The sequence below is a fragment of the Microtus ochrogaster genome, chromosome 17 (assembly GCF_000317375.1).
Source record: "Microtus ochrogaster isolate Prairie Vole_2 chromosome 17, MicOch1.0, whole genome shotgun sequence".
In the NCBI taxonomy this organism is placed as follows: Eukaryota; Metazoa; Chordata; class Mammalia; order Rodentia; family Cricetidae; genus Microtus; species Microtus ochrogaster.
In genome coordinates this window covers 20,781,632-20,801,509 of record NC_022019.1, presented here as the reverse complement: position 1 = coordinate 20,801,509, position 19,878 = coordinate 20,781,632, and the positions used below count along the sequence as shown (strand labels likewise).

General features: G+C 42.8%; 1 protein-coding gene across 2 annotated transcripts in view; it reads right to left on the bottom strand.

Annotated features, from left to right (window-relative positions):
• Positions 1–15,383, bottom strand: part of Cpb2 (carboxypeptidase B2) — a 36,049-nt gene extending 20,666 nt beyond the window's left edge. For both annotated transcript variants that reach the window (XM_013349279.1, XM_005355618.2), the window contains exons 1-3: positions 15,184–15,383; positions 2,618–2,693; positions 398–522 (exon numbers count right to left, since the gene is read on the bottom strand). In XM_013349279.1, the coding sequence (XP_013204733.1) occupies positions 398–522; positions 2,618–2,693; positions 15,184–15,254 (272 nt within the window). In that variant the 5' untranslated portion in view covers positions 15,255–15,383. The remainder of the gene's footprint in view (positions 1–397; positions 523–2,617; positions 2,694–15,183) is intronic.
• Positions 15,384–19,878: the final 4,495 nt, after the last annotated feature.

Here is a 19,878-nt window from a genome sequence, read left to right as displayed (position 1 = left end):
CTAGAACCCTGACTAGTACACCTTCCTTCCCCCTCCCCCAGGTTTCTTGTGTCAGGTTTTTTACTAAAACAAGGAGACAGATAACTAGTGCCCACAGTGAATGGGGTTTGCCCATTAGGTCTAGGAATAGAGTAACCACAGAAAGAGGGCGAATGAGAGACTCTGAAGACCACTGAGTCTCAATTCAGATAAAGGACCGAAGTGATAAGAGGTCAGACGACTTGTTGCTGAGTTGGGCCTTAGGTCCTATCCCCAGTCTCTCAGAGACTGCCATGCTTCCATTTTCAATGCGCTCGATTTTCTCACAAAGCAATTATGCCATTTCTTGGCTAAGCACACAGTAGGTGTTTATCGTAGCTGTTGAGTGGACTGGATGGACGTAGCCTAGGATACCCACCTAAATGGAATCCTGCTCACATTCAAATGGGCTTTAACGCTGTTGACGTCAGATGCATTCACAAAAAAATGAACGTCCTTTTTCTTTTCGATGAATTCAGCTGTCACCGGCTGCCAGAGAACGACCTACAATTTCCAGGAGGAGATTGGGAAATTGAAAGCTGAGTCGTATACGTCGTTTGCACCTGTAGCGAGACCCACAAGAGCCAGGTGTCTAAAAGGGCTGCCGCCCAGCCACGGCCTCCACCCCACACACAGTAATATAGACACCCATCTACCAGGAAGCCCTTTTTATCCACTGTCGTTCTCCTTGCCAAATAGGCCCTGGAACACCCCGGATGCTTAATATTTGATGAGAAGATGAATAGATTTAGAACCCTACTCTGGAGGTGGTTGTATATTCCAGGTGCTTAAAAGAAAAATGAAATTCTCTCTAGGAAGGGAGTTTGATTACACATTGATTTTGCTTAGCAGAGATTCCAAGTCTTTGATATTATTTTCTTTCATCTAATACCTCTGAATATTTACATTTTTCTCCTTTTTACAGCACTTCTCCAAAGTGCCATCAGACTCATTTCCTTCAGTCACTAGAATATCACTTTGGTAGCAACCAAGTAGATATGTTATTAGTTTCTTTGTAAAGACGAGCCAATTAAGGATCACTTGTTGAAAATCATATACCCAGTGTCAGAATAAGCAATGAGATTCTGAGGTTTAAATGAGAACACAGTATTGTGACGTATGTGTGAAAATATCACAGCGAAACTCAGTTTTTTTGTAAGCTAACTGAACAATGAAATTAGAGGATCAATGAACAGAATAAAGTCAAATAAGCTTTTTTTTGTTTTGTTTTTGGTTTTTCGAGACAGGGTTTCTCTGTGGTTTTGGAGCCTGTCCTGGAACTAGCTCTTGTAGACCAGGCTGGTCTCGAACTCACAGAGATCCGCCTGCCTCTGCCTCCCAAGTGCTGGGATTAAAGGCGTGCGCCACCACCGCCCGGCTCAAATAAGCTTTGAGATTGTTTTCTGACCCTTTCTCTGGAGATATTTCATTTTTATCTTGTGAAAGGGTTATGAACACATCTCACTCAGTTCTGTTCTGCGTCTGCCAGAGGCACGGGGGACTCCTAGTGGCCACCCACGTGACACTCCTCATGCCACCTGCACACGGTGAGCCGGTGAGTGTGTTCATGCAGAGCCAATCCTCCCAGAGGATTCTTGTATCTAAGGATTTTGTGAAAGCAAAGTCCTCACAGCTACTTCTTCCTGACTTGGGAACTGCTTCGCAGTCTGAGTACCGCCACTATGACCCTCCCTCCTGCAGAATCATCCCCCACTCCACCCCACCCCAGTGAAAGCACCTCCCCACTTCCAGAACCCTGCCTCCTCTTTATCCCTAGCAAGTACTCCTTTACCGTTTCCACCTCCAAACTGCCCTGACCTCTATCGCTTAGAACACAAATATGGGAGCCAGCCATGATAAGCTAAGTATGGACAGGTCACCCAAAGGAAGTTCTTTACTTCCAACCATTATCACCTGCCAGAGTAGAACTCAGCCATCAATAAGCTTAAATAGAGGCCTGAGTCTCAGGAGTTTACCCTGAAGCAATACCTGGCTGCAGGAAGAACCACAAACTGAGATTAAGGAAATGCCTGGCATCCCAACTGCTGTAGATAGGACCACCTGCCAGAACACGCTCACCAGGACATCCCTAGACAAATGTCAGAAACCCCTCACCCGCACCTTTACTACTATAAAAACCCAATTCTAACTGAGCTCAGAGCTCTCCGGTTATTCCAAAACGTTGGACATGCAGAAAGACCGAGTTTGCAAACTTGATTAAAATAAAAGCTCTTTGCTTTTACATACGGGACCCACAGTCTATGTTGGCTTTTGCAGGGACTTTGTGGATTTGGGCCTAACATGGGCAGTTTAATAAAAGTTTGCCTGTGGCTTGTGTGCCTCCTCCTTGGCTAAGAACCAGTGCTCTCCGAGGAAAACACTGTCAGACTTCTGATACCGTAACAGCTTTGTGCTGAGGTGCTTACAGCTTTGACGAAATACCCTCAAAGTGGCTGAAAAGCTAAGCACACAGGTAAAGGTTTGGCTCTGGAAACAAAAGGTCTTGTGGTTATGGCTAGATACGTACAGAGGGACTGGAGGGGGAACACAATTTACATCGCACCCAGACGAAACAGAAATGTAAGCTAGAGGACATTACCTCATAGGTTGCTGTAAGATTCTGAAGAACTTGAACTTGCCTAGAGGTTCTGGGAAGAGCAGATAAAACCTGGCCGCTGCGGAGGAAAACAGGATTAAATAACAACGTGAAAATGGCACATTTTACTGAAGGAGCGTCTAGGTCCTTCTAAGACAGAAACGGTTGAAGAGTTTAGGATGGAGGGAGACTCTGAAAGGTCACCAGCCTCTCTCACAGTCTGTACTCCCAAACAACCACAAAGCCACAGCTCTCGGGTTCGCAGGGCACCAGCCTCTCTCCTCTCCCTTCTACCCAAGCACTTGTGTGAGAGAAAAGAGACGACAAATAAATTTGCTTTTATTTTTGCACATGGGAAGGCGGAACTCTAGGTTGCTGTCACTGGGCATGTGAATTAGCCGTTATGGAAAGTAGCACAGAGTTTGCTCAGAAAGTTAAAGCTAGAGCTGGAATAGGCTCTGACAATCCTGCTGCCGGGCATACAGAAATTAAATTAGCGTGTCAGAGAGACGTGTGCATTCTTATTTTTGTTGCAATATTCCTCACAACTGTGGAGTCAGTCTGAGTGTCCATCACTGGACAAAGAAAATACGATAAATACACACAAACACACACAATGGTGTAATATCATTAAAATGGAGAGATGGCTCAGCGGTTAAGAGCATTTGTTGCTCTTGCTGAGGACCTGGGTTCAATTCATAGCACACACATGGGGCAGCCCAAAACCTTGACACTCTAGTTCCAAGGGATCTGACATCTTCTGACCTCTTCAGACACCAGGCAGGAAGAGGGCACACATGCATACAGGATAGGCAAAACAGTCATACACATAAAATAAATAAAAGTTTTTAAAAAGGAAACCCAAGGGCTGGAGAGATGGAACAGTGGTTAAGAGCACCTTTGCTCTTGCAGAAGACCAAGTTCAGTTCCCAACACCCTCAGGTCTCACAACCAGCTCCAATTCCAGAAGATAAAATGCCCATTCTGACCTCCTTAATCACAGTTATCCACATTGTACACATACATACATACAGGCAAAATATTAATACACATAAATAAAAAACCTAAAAAAAAAAACAATTTCTAAAAGAATGAGATCCCGTCGTGTATGATAACAGAAATTACATTAAGTGAAGGAAGCCAGGGACAGAGGAGCCCGTAATATCCACATTATAATCCCCCTCTCAAGGGGATTATATAAAACACTCTCAAGGCTGAAGGGAAACGGTGTTGAGACCAGCCTGAGCTATAGAGCGAGTGCCAAGTCAGTCCGAGTTACAGAGTCAGACCCTGTCTCAAGCACCACCGCAACTCCATCCGCACCCACACACAGGAAGAGGAAGATACAGGGAGACTTGGCTGACATCCTTGGAGGTCCCTGCCGTGCTTCGCCTCCTTGCTCACATTCCCGCATCCCATAGCTATCCAATGCCTTCACTTTTCACCTTCGTTTTTCACCTCCTGTTTTTCTTTATGATAGTGTTTCTGACTCATAGCTCTGCATTATGGTCTGGTGGGTTCTTGGGGAATTGTTTAGATTTGTTTGGCTTTTATTTTACATAAAATAAGAGTGGGAGGTGTAGCTCAGAGTGCCTGCCTTGCACGTACCCCAGATTTTGATGGATTTTAAAGGGCTTATTATAAGCACTTGTCTGAATGTTGTTCTCCTTACTGTTGTTTGCTCGAGCTTATTGTCATAGCTCCCATGCTCTAAGATTTTCCTCGCGAGTGGGCTTGCTGGTTCACGCTTCATCCTCACCTTACAGGGTCATGTCAAATCAGTCCTTTGCTCTTTTCATTCATCTATATTTCCAGTGGGAACGATTTCCTTTGGCTTCCTCCCATCAACCCTTGATGACATCTGCTATTTAACTTCTTCAGTCAGCATGGCACAGAGATCTTACATCTCAATTTTCTGACTTCACTTTGAATTTCCGGTCTACCAATTATTTTTATGTTCCAATTACTTAGCATTTCAATTTTTACTTACATGTTATTTTTATCCAGGTCATTTGCTCATATTTTTCCCTGTTCATTCCTTTGTATCTTTGTGCAAATTGACTAGCATCATTTACTTCCTTTCTGGGTAGTCATCCTTATCAGATCCTCACAGGCAAGTATCTTCTATCGGTTTTCAATTTGTGCCCCCCACTTAATTTTCTTTTGTTCTTTCTAGTATTGGGGTTGAACCCAGGGACTCGTGCACATCAGGCAAGTGTTCTGCTGCTGAGCTACTCGCCTGGCTTCTCCTGCAGATAGATTTTTATCCATCATTTTCTTACAGGTTTCCATGTGTAAGGCTCTTTCCAAACCTTGGGACACAATAACAGTCACATCTATCTCTTTTGTCTTTCTTCTTGATTTTTATTTTATCTCTATGGGCGTCTTGCCTACATCTGTGTGTGGTGACCATAGAGGCCAGAAGAGAGTGTCAGATCCTGAGAACTGGAGTCACAGACAATTGTGAGCTGACACACGGGTGCTGGTAACCAAATCCAGGTTCTCTGGAAGAGGAACCAGTTCCCTTAAACCACCTGTCCAGTCCCCAAACCCATTTGTCTTTTCTGTTGCATCTTTTAAGCCACTGGGAGTTATTAGTAGGAAGTGTAGCGAAGGAATTCTCTCTCTCTCTCTCTCTCTCTCTCTCTCTCTCTCTCTCTCTCTCTCTCTCTCTTGTTTCCTTTTCCTCTTCACATTGTTAAGGGCCAACGACTCCATTTTTCTTCCTTTTTCTAGTTAAGCATAATGTTAGAATCTGATTTATTTCTATATTGTTCCCTATGGTTCTTTTTCTTTAGTCATGTCCCAAGTTAATGGTCAATTTGTTTAACTTATTCTTCCTCTATAATCTTGTGATTTACACGTAATAAATTGCTTCTATTGTTTCATGGCATGTTTCAAGAATTGGATGACCATAAAATGCTTCATGGTATGTTTCAAAAACTGGCTAACTAACTACATTACTAACCACAGACTTTTGTCGTCATTTCCTGTGTACCTCAGGTTTGAGCTTGACTATGAAAGGGCTCCCTTGCTTTTCAGTCAGGGCCATTTTGATCTTCTACTTTGGCCTGGCCGTAAAACACATTTCTACTTTGCAGCATTTTAGAGTTTGTGCCTGGTTTTTGACGCCGTAACAGACATCATTTTATCATTTAAGAGTCCCCAGTGCCTTCCACAGATGTCTATGTCAGCATTGATATGGGTTAAGTTTCCATACCAGTTGACAGAGAAAATGTGTCTCAAACCATGTCTTCTTCCTGGGCTGCAGAAAAATTGCATCCCCAGGGTTTCACATGGCTATGCTGCAGTCCTGGATTTCAGCCTGTGGGGATGCACGGGGTGTGCAAAAACTCTCCTCCCGAGGCTGGAGCCAAGAATGCCAAGACATCAAGTTGTATAACAAACCGCTTAGACGTGCCAGGATAGAACGTACCAGGGAGAGCCTGATCTTCCTATTGATGGGTGACATGAGAAACGCCATGGTGTGGAGGCTAGTGTCCCTCTCAAATCTATGTGTTGCATTCCGAATCCCCAAGGTGTTGGCATTAAGAAATGAGGGATTCGGGAAGTAGAGGTCAAAATCAGAGTCCTCTTGAATAGGATTAGTGTCCCTTTAACAGAAGCCTGGGAGTGACGCCACTCATTCCCTCCCACCCCACGTCTACAGAGGGGAAAGACACATTGCTTCTGGGAAAGTCTGCTCATCCTTCCTGCTCCTAGCACGATGAGATGTTTCTGTTGTATAAGCCCTTAGCTGAAAGTATTCTGCTGTTGTCACAACAGACAAATGGATTACTAATTGAGGATTTAATGTATCAGGCAAGGCTATTTCAGGATTTATTAGCTGTTGTAGTATAATCTGGGGGGGCTCAGCACCAACATAGTGCGGCTCTTTCTGGGCTGCTGTGCTTTAAAGGGGCTTAGTTCTTTGTCGGTCTTTGTCTCCCCAGTGGTGAGGCTAAAAGCCCACAGCACCACGCCAGGCTTTTCACATTGGTTCAGGGGATCAAATGCAGGTTACCGCTTGAACTATCTTCTCCACCCTTCAAACTAATTCTCAGTATCTCACAAAATGAGCTCAGCTGCCTCTGCCTCCCTAACCCTCTGCTTCTTGAAAAGCCTCTTGGGGTGATCTGCTTTCTGTTATAAAATTTAAAAATCAACACCTGTGAGCTTATTGAATCGAATTTTATAGGTTTGTAATTTGGGGAGGACGGATGTGCTCACTGAGCTCAAGAGCCACAGATTTCCCAGTCTGGCCTTCTGTCATGTCTTTTTAAAAAATGTTTTATCTGGGCTGGAGAGATGACTCAGTGGTTAAGAGCCCTAGCTGTTCTTCCAGGGGTCCAGGGTTCAATTCCCAGCACCCACATCGCAGCTCACAACTGTCTCTAACTCCAGTGCAGGGGGACCCAACACCCATGGCAAAGCACCAATGCACATAAAAGTAAATAAACTTTTTAAAAAGCATGTCTAGAAAATAAAACTTTTTATAAGGTTTTATCCATTAATCTACTGCATATTTTAAAACCATGCTTGTTCTAATAGCATTACTTTTCTTCTATAAACCGTAATTGAATATTCCATATCATAGTTCTTTGTTGCCAAGATATACAAATAAGGCTGATTTGGGGATGTTGATTTTCTTACTCCTCTCTTTGTGTGGTGTTTAAGTGTCTGTCAGCTTGACACAATCTGAAATCACCTCTGAACAGAGTTTCAGTGGAATTCTGTAGTCAAGCTGGCATGTGGAGGGGTTGTTTTGATGACATTAATTGTCATTGGAAGACCCTGTCCACTGTGAGCACCAGCATCTCGTGTCCAGAGAGGAGAGAGCACCAAGTGCGGCTTTGCCTCCACTCTCTCTGCTCTTCACGGTGGTAGATGTGACTAGCTGGTTCACACTCTATTGCCTTGACCTCCCCACCACGACAGACGGCAGTCCGGAATTGGGAATGACCGTAAACTCTTTCTCCCCAGACTGCCTCTGTCCTTGTGTTCTGTCACAGTGACTAGAAAGAGAACTCATGTGGTCATTTTAATGTAGTTATCCGGAGACTTTTCTCTCTGCAAACAGTGCAAACACAGAAGAGCACACACTGCTACGCGGCTTTCATGTGACTGCTCACGGAGCCTTTGGTGGAGGAAGGGTCTCCTACATTGCCCTGTTGCCTGGCGCTCTCTAAAACCCTGAGTAGGAGTGGAGATGAATGCACGGAGCCTTTGATGGAGGAAGGGTCTCCTACGTTATCCTGTTGCCGGGCATTCTCAAAAACCCTGAGTAGGAGTGGAGATGAACAGTGGCTTACAGTTCTTAAGGTGTCACCATTAGAATCCTTATCTTCGGTGCCTTTTGTCTTCACAACTGGTTGTGGGCTTTGACGTGTTCTTATGGGTTGAGCATGTGGGTTTTCTGTTTTACTTTCTTAATCTGGCAAGTGGATTGGTTTCAGTACTTCTGCCCTGGAACCTGTTTTCTCATGTTCGTTTTGTGTGAAAACACTCTGTGCTTCTTTGTGCAGTGTAACACTTGCTAGGACTGCAGAGCTCCCAGTGATGCTGGTACAGTCTAAGGGGTGCGCTAGTGTGACTCAGTATCAAATTACTTTATGTTTGCAAACCATTTTCTCAGAGAGAGAAAATTTCTTAGCAGATTTATTTCTGCAGCTCACCATCCAATTTTGCTGTGGGAGACAATTATACAAAGAGAAAAAGAAAGCCAGGGGTTGGAGAGTTGTAGGTACGTATGGAAGACTATGTTACCTAGATTAGGGTTATCAGATTCACAGTATCCTCTAGGTAACATTGTAGGAACTGTGGTGTTTAAATTAAAATAAATCTATGTCAGGGACATTTTCCAGAAAAGAGGTGTTTTCTTTTATATTTGGACAAATATTATCACTAAAATATAAAAATACATGCTTTTTTAAATCAGAAAAATATTTTCCTCCTTGCTTTATTTAAAATTAATCTCTAGAGTTGGGTGTGGTGGTACAAGTCAGCAATCTCAAGTTCAGGAGGTTGAGACAGTAGGATTGCAAGTTCTCAGCAAGCCTGGTCTGCACGAGTTCAAGGCCAGTCTGAGGTAACAGCAAAACACTGTCTCAAAATAGCACTAACTTTAAAAAAAAACTTAGATTTTGCTTCCAGTTGCAATGGAGAAATAAGCATCAGACAAACCCTCTGCATGAAGTAACTCAAAACCTGGGCAAAACGGATGAAGCAATGATGCTGAAGACACTGGGCATCAGCAATGTGACCAAAGGCAGTGCAATAACCTGAACTGGAGCTTGGAGCACAAAGGAAGATGTTGACAGAAAAACTCACAATTGTTTCTTAAAACCCTGGAGTTTAGTGAACAAAGGCCAACCAGAGCTGTCTTCTTGGTTTTGACAAATATGGAGGGGTGATGTAAGATGATGGCACCAGGAGGATCAGGGGTAGCAAGAACTCCACTGCATTTCCTTTGCAAATTTCCTATCGGTACTCATTTTTTAAGATTTATTTTCTGTGTCTTTGTCTCTCCCTGACTCTCTCTGTCTTTCTCTATGTGAGTGTTTGCACGGGTTGTGTGCACAAGCATGCCAGTTTGTGTGCATATGCACACATACATGTGTATGAAAGTTTACCTACAGAGGCCAGAAGAGTGCCCTGGAGTCCCTTTAGCTGGAGTTGGAGGGGGCTGTGAGCTGCCTGCTATGGGTACTGAGAACCGAACTCTAGTCCTCTGCAAGAGCAGCAGGTGTTCTTAAACTCTGAACCATTCTTCAACTCCCTAAAAATGCATTGAATAAAAGATTTTATTAACGAACTGTACCAGTAACTGTGTAAGTACAGAGGAGATGATTATAGCTTTGGGGAGGGGATATTATCAGCAGAGGCTCCACAGAAGCTGTGCTGGAGAGTTTTATGTCACCTTGAAACGAGCTATAGCCATCTGAGAGGAGAGACACTCAATTGACAAAATGCCTCCCTAAGATGGGGGTGTGGCCATGCACATCAGGTGTTTTCTTAATCAGTGATTGATGGGGGAGGGCTTAACCCATTGTGGGTCGGAGTTACTCTGGGCTGGCTGTCCTGGGTTCTGTAAGAAAGCAAGCTGAGCAAGCCAGGAGAAGCAAGGCAGTAAGCAGCCCCCCTCCAGAGCCTCGGCATCAGGTTTCGTCCCCAGTTTGGGGTCCTGCCTCGGCTTCCCTCATTGAACTGTGATTTGGGACATATAAGCCAAATAAACCTTTTCCTCTGTTGATTACTTATAGTCGTGGTGTTTCATCACATCTATAATAACCCTAACTCATCACATCTATAATAACCCTAACTCATCACATCTATAATAACCCTAACTCATCACATCTATAATAACCATAACTAAGACAGAAGGGATAACGAACTAGGACAGGCTGTCTGAGGCTGAACCCAGGAGATCATGGGTCTCTGCTGGGGAAGTGGCAACCTACTCATTCTTCCAAGTTTAATACTGGGTGTTCAGGGAAGGAGAAGAATGGCAACTAAACAGAAACCAGTTTAAGACGTTATATTATTCTTCTCCTGCATCCCTACCTCTTAGACCATTGAATCTGAGAATGTGTAACTAAGCACAGAGTTCTGAAATCGTTGGCAACAGAAAAAGGTTTCCGAATGCATGAACTTGACTTTCACAAAAAGCCATTAAATGAATTTTGGCTTGCGGTTAGGACAGAATTCCCGACAATTTCTGAAATGATTCTCTAACATACTCTTCCCATTTTATAGGAATTATTTATGTGAAGCAGCATTCTCAGCATTGACTGCATAAAATTTAAATACTTATTAAGGTAGAGAAAATTGAAAACGATCGGTATCCCATAGTATCAAATCTTCCAGCAGCATTTACTCCTCCGTGTAAAAGTAACCAAACACCTCCATCTCATTGGTTTGCAGTTTTTCGTCTTTATCAAAGAATAAGATTCTAAATATACTGAAGAATTGTTTTAAAATGAATTTCTTGATGTGTCATTTTTTGATAGATGCTTACTTTGTATACCTATTTTATAGACCTACAGACGCAGGGTCACATAAAAATTCCTCAGGTAAAAGGCATTGAGGCTAGAAAAAATCTCAGGAAGACCTTCCATAGAGAAGATTTTGAAAGCATAATGGTAAATTGGGTCTTCATCTCAATAAGATCTCTTAACTAGGAGTAAAGAGAGAAACATGATTGACAACAGGATGAAGGATGCTTTTGTTTGGAGAACTGATGAAATGATTCTGGACATCACTAAGAAGAGGAAAAGGTGGCTCATGGAACAATAGTCTGGGGAATTTGATATCAATCCCTGGTAGAAGTTTAGCATAATCTATTCAAACTGCTGCTTAATGGCATATGCTTAAAGCTATGTACTGAATCATTATTCAAAGTGTCAATGATTAGGAACGTGTTTGCAGATATCCTAGGGCGTTTTCCAGTTGTAAAGAATGACTTTGATTTATAACAGTTAACTCCCTTAGGGTCACATGTTAGATCTTTACATTACGATTCATAGCAGTAGCAAAATTGCAGTTATGAAGTAGCAATGAAATAATTTTGTGGTGGCGGTATTCACAACATGAGGAACTGTATTAAAGGGTCACAACATTAGGAAGGTTGAGAACCACTTGTCTAAAAGGATTCCGACTCTTGTCTGCAAGAGGTCTGCGGAGGTTAACTCAAGCTACTCTGAACACTGCACAAAGTAGATGCGCAAACATCCTGAGGACTGTTGGCCGTAGGGTCTGCACCGACATCCCATTCCGGGCATCCAGGGTCCCAGACTAAGTTCAAATCAAACTGGGTGTGCTGGAACCAGAAATCTAGAAAGGATTTCCCCAGTACCCAAATGCCTAATTCCAATGATCCCATTGGGAGCTGATATAGCCCTCACACGGTTCCTTTCTCTTAAGGTAAAAGTTACTATAATGTGTGTACCAGGGGAAGGATCTGAAACTTCCTTCTCACCAGCCCTGATGGGAGAGTTAAAAATGTACCAGTGTAGCAGGGGACAGGGAGGAGTGGGCGTGGCCGATCTTAGCAGCACATCTGTGGTGACAGCATTGCAGTTAACACCTCCCTCACCCCCAAACCCTCATTCCTCCACAGATCTGGATGACATCTCTTCCCAGGAACCTGCCTGTATGTCAGTCTCCATCTCAGAGTCTACATCCTGGGGAATTGGGCCAGAAACAGATACAATTCTACTATGTCAGAGAAATCGCAAAGAAGGCTCATGGAGTCTTAGGAGAGAGCTGGCGAAAAGAATGCAAATTGGCTGAGCATGCAGGCCAGCAAATAAAAAGACTATTTAAAAAATAAAAATAATAAAGAAAGCTTATCATTTTATTTAACTAGAAAAAAAACAAACAAAAACATTAAATTCTTCCTTGACTAAAGAAGGCACCATGGACCCCAGGGCTGTAAAGCCTCTCTCTTTGTCTCTTATTATACTTTCAGAAACAGAGTATCACCCTTACACAGTATAGTTATCTTAACACATATGATTCTATGAATAGTTGTAGGAGTTTTCTTGTTTGGTTTTGGTTCTGCGTTTTCAGCAGCTGAGGCTGAGCCAGCTTCAAACAGCAACTGAGGTTGAGCCAGTCACAGGCTGCTTCGTGGTTAGACCAACTGAAATAGCACGCAGAGGGTCAATGAACCATGCTCTTCTGTTCCTGCGTGTCCATTTTCTATACCTAACAGGATGGGGTCCTCTGAACACGTTTCCAGAGCTGGGGGATTTGCGAGGTGCTCTCTTCACTCCGGTTAACAGATTGATTGAATGAACCTGGAGTCTTTTTGTTTTGTTTTTTAACAAGAAAGACTGAAAAATTTGAACCGTGCCGTCACTGGAGATGGTAGTCTAACTTTTGGATGGAGACACTTTGTATTTTAATATAACTCAAGGTCTGTCTGTTACTTCAGAGTGGGCTGAAAAGCCATGCTATTTTTCTGACCTGTACCTCAAGAGAGGAAAAATAATCCTACTATAAAGAATGCCCAAGGGCAATGAAAGATAAAGAAGAAAGGTGTACTTTCGTTGAGTCTCTTTAGTGGTAATTACAGCTTTTGTACAGAAAATAGTTGAGAAAATAAATTACACTAAAAATATAATAAAAAGTATAAGCACAAAGGATAAATAAACAGGCGATAGATACCAAGGTACATAGGTGGATAGACACATTGAGAGCAGATAGAGGTCGTTAATAGACAGGTGATAAATACACATTGATAGCAGATGGAAATCATTAATGGGCGATAAATACCTAGGTACATAGGTACATAGACACATTGGTAGCATGGAGATAGTTAATAGAGAGATGACAGATAAATGGATGGATGGATAGATAGCTGATAAAGATAAATGATAGAGAGATTAGGGATACATAGATAGAGAGACTGATAGCTGATAGAGGTAGATGGTAGGGAAATGATAGATGGGGAGATGGATAGATAAATAGTCCCAGGATCTGAGGTGGTTGTATATTTTGCCGTGTTTGAAAGCCACTGGTGTTCTGTATCTTGAGATGAAAATGATGCCTCAGTGGAACTAAACTGAAAGACTAACTGGGATCGGGTACCTAGCCAGAAATGAACAACAAAAAGCATATGTGCTGTGGTCTACAATGCCCTCCACACCTCCCTCTCTAAACCCTTTTCTTCTTGTCCATCCATGTTTCTCATTTCTCTTTTTCCAGTGGCCTGGGCTGACTGGCTGCAGCTAGATAATCATTGTGCAATACAATTAATGATTTCCTTTACAGGATTCTTGCTAGTGTTTTATTTTCTACTATTTCTAGTATCTGGCCTCATAAAGTCAACTGAATATGGAAATGTGGACCTCAGCTGTCTTCCTCTTCGGCATATGGTAGTTATGCCTTTAAGAAAGCTGTTTTGTTGTCACGGTTCCAAGGCATTTTACTGACGAGAGAGTTATCAAAATCCACCTACAAATCAACCCCGAGGAGATTGCTCCAACACAAACGTTATTAGGAAAATGATCATGGCAAGAAAACAGTAACAAAGAATGGCTTTGGGGAAATTCTGGCTAGTTGCTGCTTTCCAGAAAGGTCTAAATTCTAACCCCTAGAAATAAGGACTTATCAAAGGCTGCCGCTCTGGGTGAAATTAGATTTCTCTTTCAGATGTAGTGAAAGGTTATTCCTGAAAAAAAAACAAAACAAAACCAGAGCTCAGAACTTTGTGGGGAGGAGGCTCATGTTATTTCTAGGGCAAGGATTAGAGTTCAGAACTCAGAAACTCTTCTGTCTCCCGTGTGGCTGTTCCTTTTGCTCTCTCACATGTGGGTCCCCAGGTACATGCAGGTGCTAAACATTTTCCCTGTAGTCTTATTTGGCTAAACTGCCTGGTATATGAGTCAAAGAAGCTCCTAAGTAACAATGGATTTCCTCCCTTTCCCCTCATAGTCAATGATGTTACCTCTACAATAAGCAACTTGAAGATGGTGTTATCAGATTTGCTCCTTCAACCAGCCTTTCTTTGAACCAACAAAGAAATATTAGAACCAACAAAGATCTTTAAAGTATGCTTATTTAAGGATTAATAAAATATAGACATGTGAGCCACCAACTAACTGTTCTGGCAATTCTGATCCTTATATCAGTTCATTAGTAACTGTTCCTTCACAGTGAAATTCGCTGCTTGGTACTTGACAGTCACCCTGCACAAAACAGAATCAACCGGCTACTATAAACACAGCTTCAGACCTGCGCTATTACCCCAATGATGGATTAGTCTATGAGCTTTATGATGCAGAAAAGGGTTCTATGGGTGGACCTCTCCCCACCTGTACTATGTTCAAGTGTCCTTTCTCACTGTGATGCAGTAACGGGAGACAGGATCTATCTCAAAGACAACTAGAAAAGGGCTCTAGAAGCAAAATGAAGAAAAAGTAAGACAATTCCAAAATTACATATGAATTTTAAAGCTTAGAATTAACTGGTCAATTATAAGACAACATGTATGCTCCAACTGTTACTGCATGTATTATGTATGCTCTAACATGCATTTATTTGTGTTCTAAGCAGTTTAGAGTCAAACGTCCTCAGGAAACCAGTCTACTAAGCAAATGAGGAAATAGTTAAGATCCTCTGTGTGTCCATCTTAACTCGACTTCTATGCTCCATGCCTGTGCTCAATCCAGATCTGTTTCCTATCTCTACACTCCTTTCTCTCCTGTGCTCTATGGACAAGATGAAAGTCAATAACACATCTTTTTAGTTGATGTACTATTTGTTAAGACAGGAAGAATATAAATCATTAGATATGTGAAGGTACCCTCAATCCATCCAGATCTCATTTATTTATTTAATCTTCATAGCCACTGAATAGACTCATCATACTGGTAAAAAATGAGAGCAGAAAATGAGAAAAAAAAAAACCTAGTGATACCCTATCATCCGAAATCATGTTAAGTCTCTGAAAGCCCTGGCCTTCACACAAATACCCTTTGCTCTCCAGCCCAGGACACCGCTTCTGATCTGTGAGATATAAACAAGCAAGGAGGAGCCAGTCTAGTCTAGGACCCGGGTGTTACCTCTGAAAGGCCAGGCCATGCTGCTCACAGAGGAGGATGGCTACCAGGACTCCAAGGCCATAAAGCTTCATCCCAACAGTGGCTTGCTGAGCAACAAGACTCCCCGAGGGAGAAAGTACCAGATAACTGATTGCATAAGAGTCTTCTTTACACTCTAGTTAAAGTATAACACTGCGCTCCCTCTGGTCTCTGTAGCTCTATTTCCACAGTCTAAAAGAAACACACACATATAATTAGGTTGTTTGATAGCTAAACCCTCAAAAAAATATGATGAGAACCACCCCTGTGTTTAGTTTAGACAGTCTCATCCCTGACATGGTGACATGGTACATATGCAGCTCATGCAATTGAACTCCAAAGCAAACTCAAAATGTTTCATAATGTTCTAAGTAAATTTGAGTTTCTATATTGGGCCTCGTTCATAGCTACCCTTGGCCTCTCATAGCTATGTGTAGCCTATGGATAGCAGGAGAATGATTAATCCCTCAGAAAAGAAGGCCTGGAAAGTTCTGTGGCAAGACGAGGTCTGAAGATTCACAACCATGAAGATTGATGGAGGGACATTTGTTTGAAAAAACCTTTGGAACAGGGTCACGCTGTGTTTCCACATCCCCAAATAAAGGAGCATAAATGTAAGTGATGAATACAAACAAGAGCAAATAAATAACAGTAGAGAGGAGGGGGAATGAGCCCAAGTAACTATCCCTCATTGAAAACAGATGTTTTTCATACATCACTTTCTGATCATGGTTTCCTCTCCCTCATCTCCTTCCAGATCTTTCCTACCTCGCCACTGTGGTGATTTCTTGTTTGTACCAAAAAAGTTTGCCTGAAGATCAGAGGGTGGAGCTAGCTACTAGCTAACCATACAGGTCTAGAGGTCTGTTAAAAAAAAAAAAAAAGACTGAGGTCCTGCCTCCTGCCACCTTATACTTCCTCTCTCCGCCCAGTCATATCACTTCCTGTCTGTCTGGACAGACCTCCAGACCTCTATGGTGAGTTAGTGGCTAGCTCTGCCCTCTGATCTTCAGGCAAGCTTTATTTGTACAAACAAGATTATCACCACACCCCTCCCTTCCAGCCCCATGCTTTCTTCCCTTCTCTCTCTCACTTTAGAAACAAACAGGCAAACAAAAAAACAAATTACCAAAACCAGAATAAAATAAAACAAAGAAAAAGCACAAAAACACATACACACACAAAAACATAAAAACACAAAACCAGAAACCATGATATATGAGCATAAAACCAGTAATGGGGAAAAATGCCCAAATAGCAGGGCAGTGGTAACACACACACACACCTTTAATCCCACACTCAGGAGGCAGAGACTGAGGCAGGTGGATCTCTGTGAGGCCAGCCTGGTCTACAAGAGTGAGTTACAGGACAGCCAGGGCTGCACAGAGAAACTCTCTTCAAAAAACAAAAACAAAAATACCATTGAGTTAATTTTGAGTTGGCCATCTACTGCTGGGCATAGGCCTGCCCTTAAGAGTGGTTTGTATACCCAGTGATACTCTATTGGAGAAAACTAATTTTTCATTTTTGAGCAGTTATCAATTGGAGATGGGTTTTTGTCTAGGTATGGGAGTTTGTGTCCACTTTGCTGTCCCAGCACTGGGAATCCATCTGGCTCAAGCAATACAGGGCCTGTGCATGCTGCCACAGTCTCTGAAAATACATTTGTGCTGGTTTTTAATGCTTATATATATGTGTGTTTGTGTTCGTGTGTATACACAAGAATACATATGTGTGTACATGCACATGTGGGCATAAGTTTTTCCTTTTGTTAGCCCAAAAGTAACTAGTCAAGAGTACTCTGACAAAAATAATAAATTTCATGCTATCTATTTCTTTCTGTGTTTCCTAGAGAAAGTATGAAAATCAATATCTTACTTGTGTTGAAGTATGGACATTTCTTTTAGCAACAAATCTACAGGGTGACATGATCTTTTATGTTTTTTTGTGTCTGACTGTATTAGTTAGGGTTCCTACTGCTATAATGAAGCATCATGGCCAAAAGCACCCTGCAGAGGAAAGGGTTGACTTGGCTTACATAGACTAAATCACAGGACATCAAGGAATGCCAAGGTAGGGACTCAAACAGGGCAGGATCCTGGAGGCAGAAGCTGATGCAGAGGCCATGAAGGACCGCTCCTTGTGGCTTTCCCAGCCTGCTTTCTAAAGAACCACCAGCCCAGGGGTGGCACCACCCACAATGCATACTGGGCCCTCCCCATTGTCTCATGAAGACAGTGCTATGGGTTTACCTGTAACCTGATCTCACAGAAGCATCTTCTCAGTTGAGGTTTCCTCCTCTCAGATGATTCTAGTTTGTGTCAAGTTAACATGAAACCACCCGGAACGCTGACCTTAACTCCCTGCTTCCCTTAGTCCCGAACACTAGTCTAGTTGCACATAGCACACATGACATAGGCTTCCTGTCCGATAGCATTTCTTGCTGTGCTGTGACAGAGGCTTCTTGTCCGGTGACATCTCTTGCTGCGTTGGGACTCTGCTGACAGGGTCATTGCTGCTCCTGGACAGGCTAGCTTCCTGAAGTCCATCTTCTTGATGCTTCTCAGGCCTGTCCCTCTGGTCTAGATGTGGTTTTACTTTTTATTATCTTTTGATTTGAGGATTTAGGTGTTTCCTTCTCCAGCCATCCCATCTTTGCTGGTCCTAGCTGGGGCTTCCACTGGCGTCTGGTACTCTCTCCTTCATGTCCTAGATCTGTTCTTTCACCATTAGAAAATCACGACATTGGTTCCTTTAAGTTTCATCCTGGGTGTGTTTCTCTGTACCACCTTCAGATTCACTATCTTAGCAGTGGCCACACAGTCCCTGGAGAACTATCTCGGCAACTATAAACCTGCATAGGGCGTTTATATGTTTACCCATTTTGTTTTTCTATCAGTATTTTTAAAGTACTATGTTAAGCTACTTTATTGTTCAATCTTTTACAGTAAGATTGCTTAAGGCCTCTCCCTTCCTCCATCCCCTTTTCCCCTCTCCTCATCCGCCCACTCCCCCCCACTTCCTCTCTTCTCTCCTTCTCTTTCTGGCCAGCCAGGCTCTCTTTCAGATCCCAAGAGCACTCAGAATATTTCTTTAAAGTCAGTGTCACACTGCTCTGCCAGGTCAATTGCGTTCAGAGCGAATCTGTGCTGATTTTGTTGCTGCCCTCATTAGCTTTGTGTTTTCAGAGACAGAGTCCTAATTTGCAGGCTCATTTTGAGCAGGGTGTCTTTCGCGAAAAAAAATTTCTGTTTCTCTCTTTCTACGCTCTCTTCTCATTGTTCTGTACCCTCCAATACCAGCCCCAACTAAGTCCCCCCCCCACACACAGAGTTTCTCTGTGTACCCCTGGCTGTCCTGGTACTCAGAGATCCACCTGCCTCTGCAAGTAACTCCTTAACGTTTGGCCCAAGTCCTGGCTTCTGCCAGATTTTGGATTTCCTCTAACAGAATAATGTTAATGGCTTTCAAAATGCAGGCACCCGGCGGGGGCAAAGGGACACCTTTATTGATTGATTTTTCTCTTTTATTGCCTGCAAACCAGCACCTATTTGTAAATCACTCTGGGCAGCAGTGAGCAACCCTCTGAGATTCTTTTGGTTGTGGCGTGCACAGAAAAACACACAGATCTGTGAAGTTGGGTTCGCCTTACAAGATGCATGTACTTACTGGAGTACTGTGCACCCCATCAAGGTACAGCCCTGTCACCCTGTCTGCTCCAGCCAGGTTCTCCTACTGCAGTAGCCTCTGGCTATGATCCTGTCTCTGTAGTGTGGCTTCCCCGGCTTGAGAACGTCAAGTGAGCATACAGGGAGCTGTACTTTGTGTCATGCTTTGTCTGCTGGTGTACGCTAAAGAATCTCCTAAGTCATTTGGTGCACTAGAAATTGGTTCTTTCTTACTGCTGGGTGGCATTTAGATACAACTGTAGCACTGTTTACTCAATTCTTCCAGGAAAGGAAATCTGGGGTACGCTATTATTATGCATACAGCTGCTATGCATATTCAGCTACAAGGCTTCTTGCATGAGTGCCATTGTTAGGGAACAATCATGTGTAGATGTTAAAGTCCTAACCACTCTGTTTTCTTTTCGTTATTTGTTGCGGTCAGTCTTGTCACTGGGAAGCTATTCTAGCAAGTGTGTGGTGCTTCTCGGTGGGGTTTTAATTTATATTTCCACAATGAAATGTTGGGAAACACTTTTCTGTTCCTGCTGACAGTGTATGTGTGTGTGTGTGTGTGTGTGTGTGTGTGTGTGTGTGTGTGTATACACAAACATATACATGTAATGATAGCATTTATCTGATACATTGTATATTTAGTGTGCATATGAATTTGTGTAGGCATAGGCAGGGAAAAGTGCTGATTCCAGTCACGTGTCTGATTTTTGTTGGGATTTCGTGTGGGTAGTACATAGGTTACTGTTCAGATGTGGGGGTCGGTGTGCAAGGACTGCTGTTGTTTCTCTGTTTCCATCATGTTGGTTTCAGGGATCAAATTCAGGTCATCAGGTTTAGCAGCCAGTACCTTGCTTGGTCTGCTGATCCATCTTGCTGGCCCCTAAATCTTATTTTTAATCAGATGTTTGCCTTATTACTAATGGGTAGGAATTATCACTTCTGCAACTCAGTACTTTGAGACATAGATTATATGCACACACACACACACACACACACA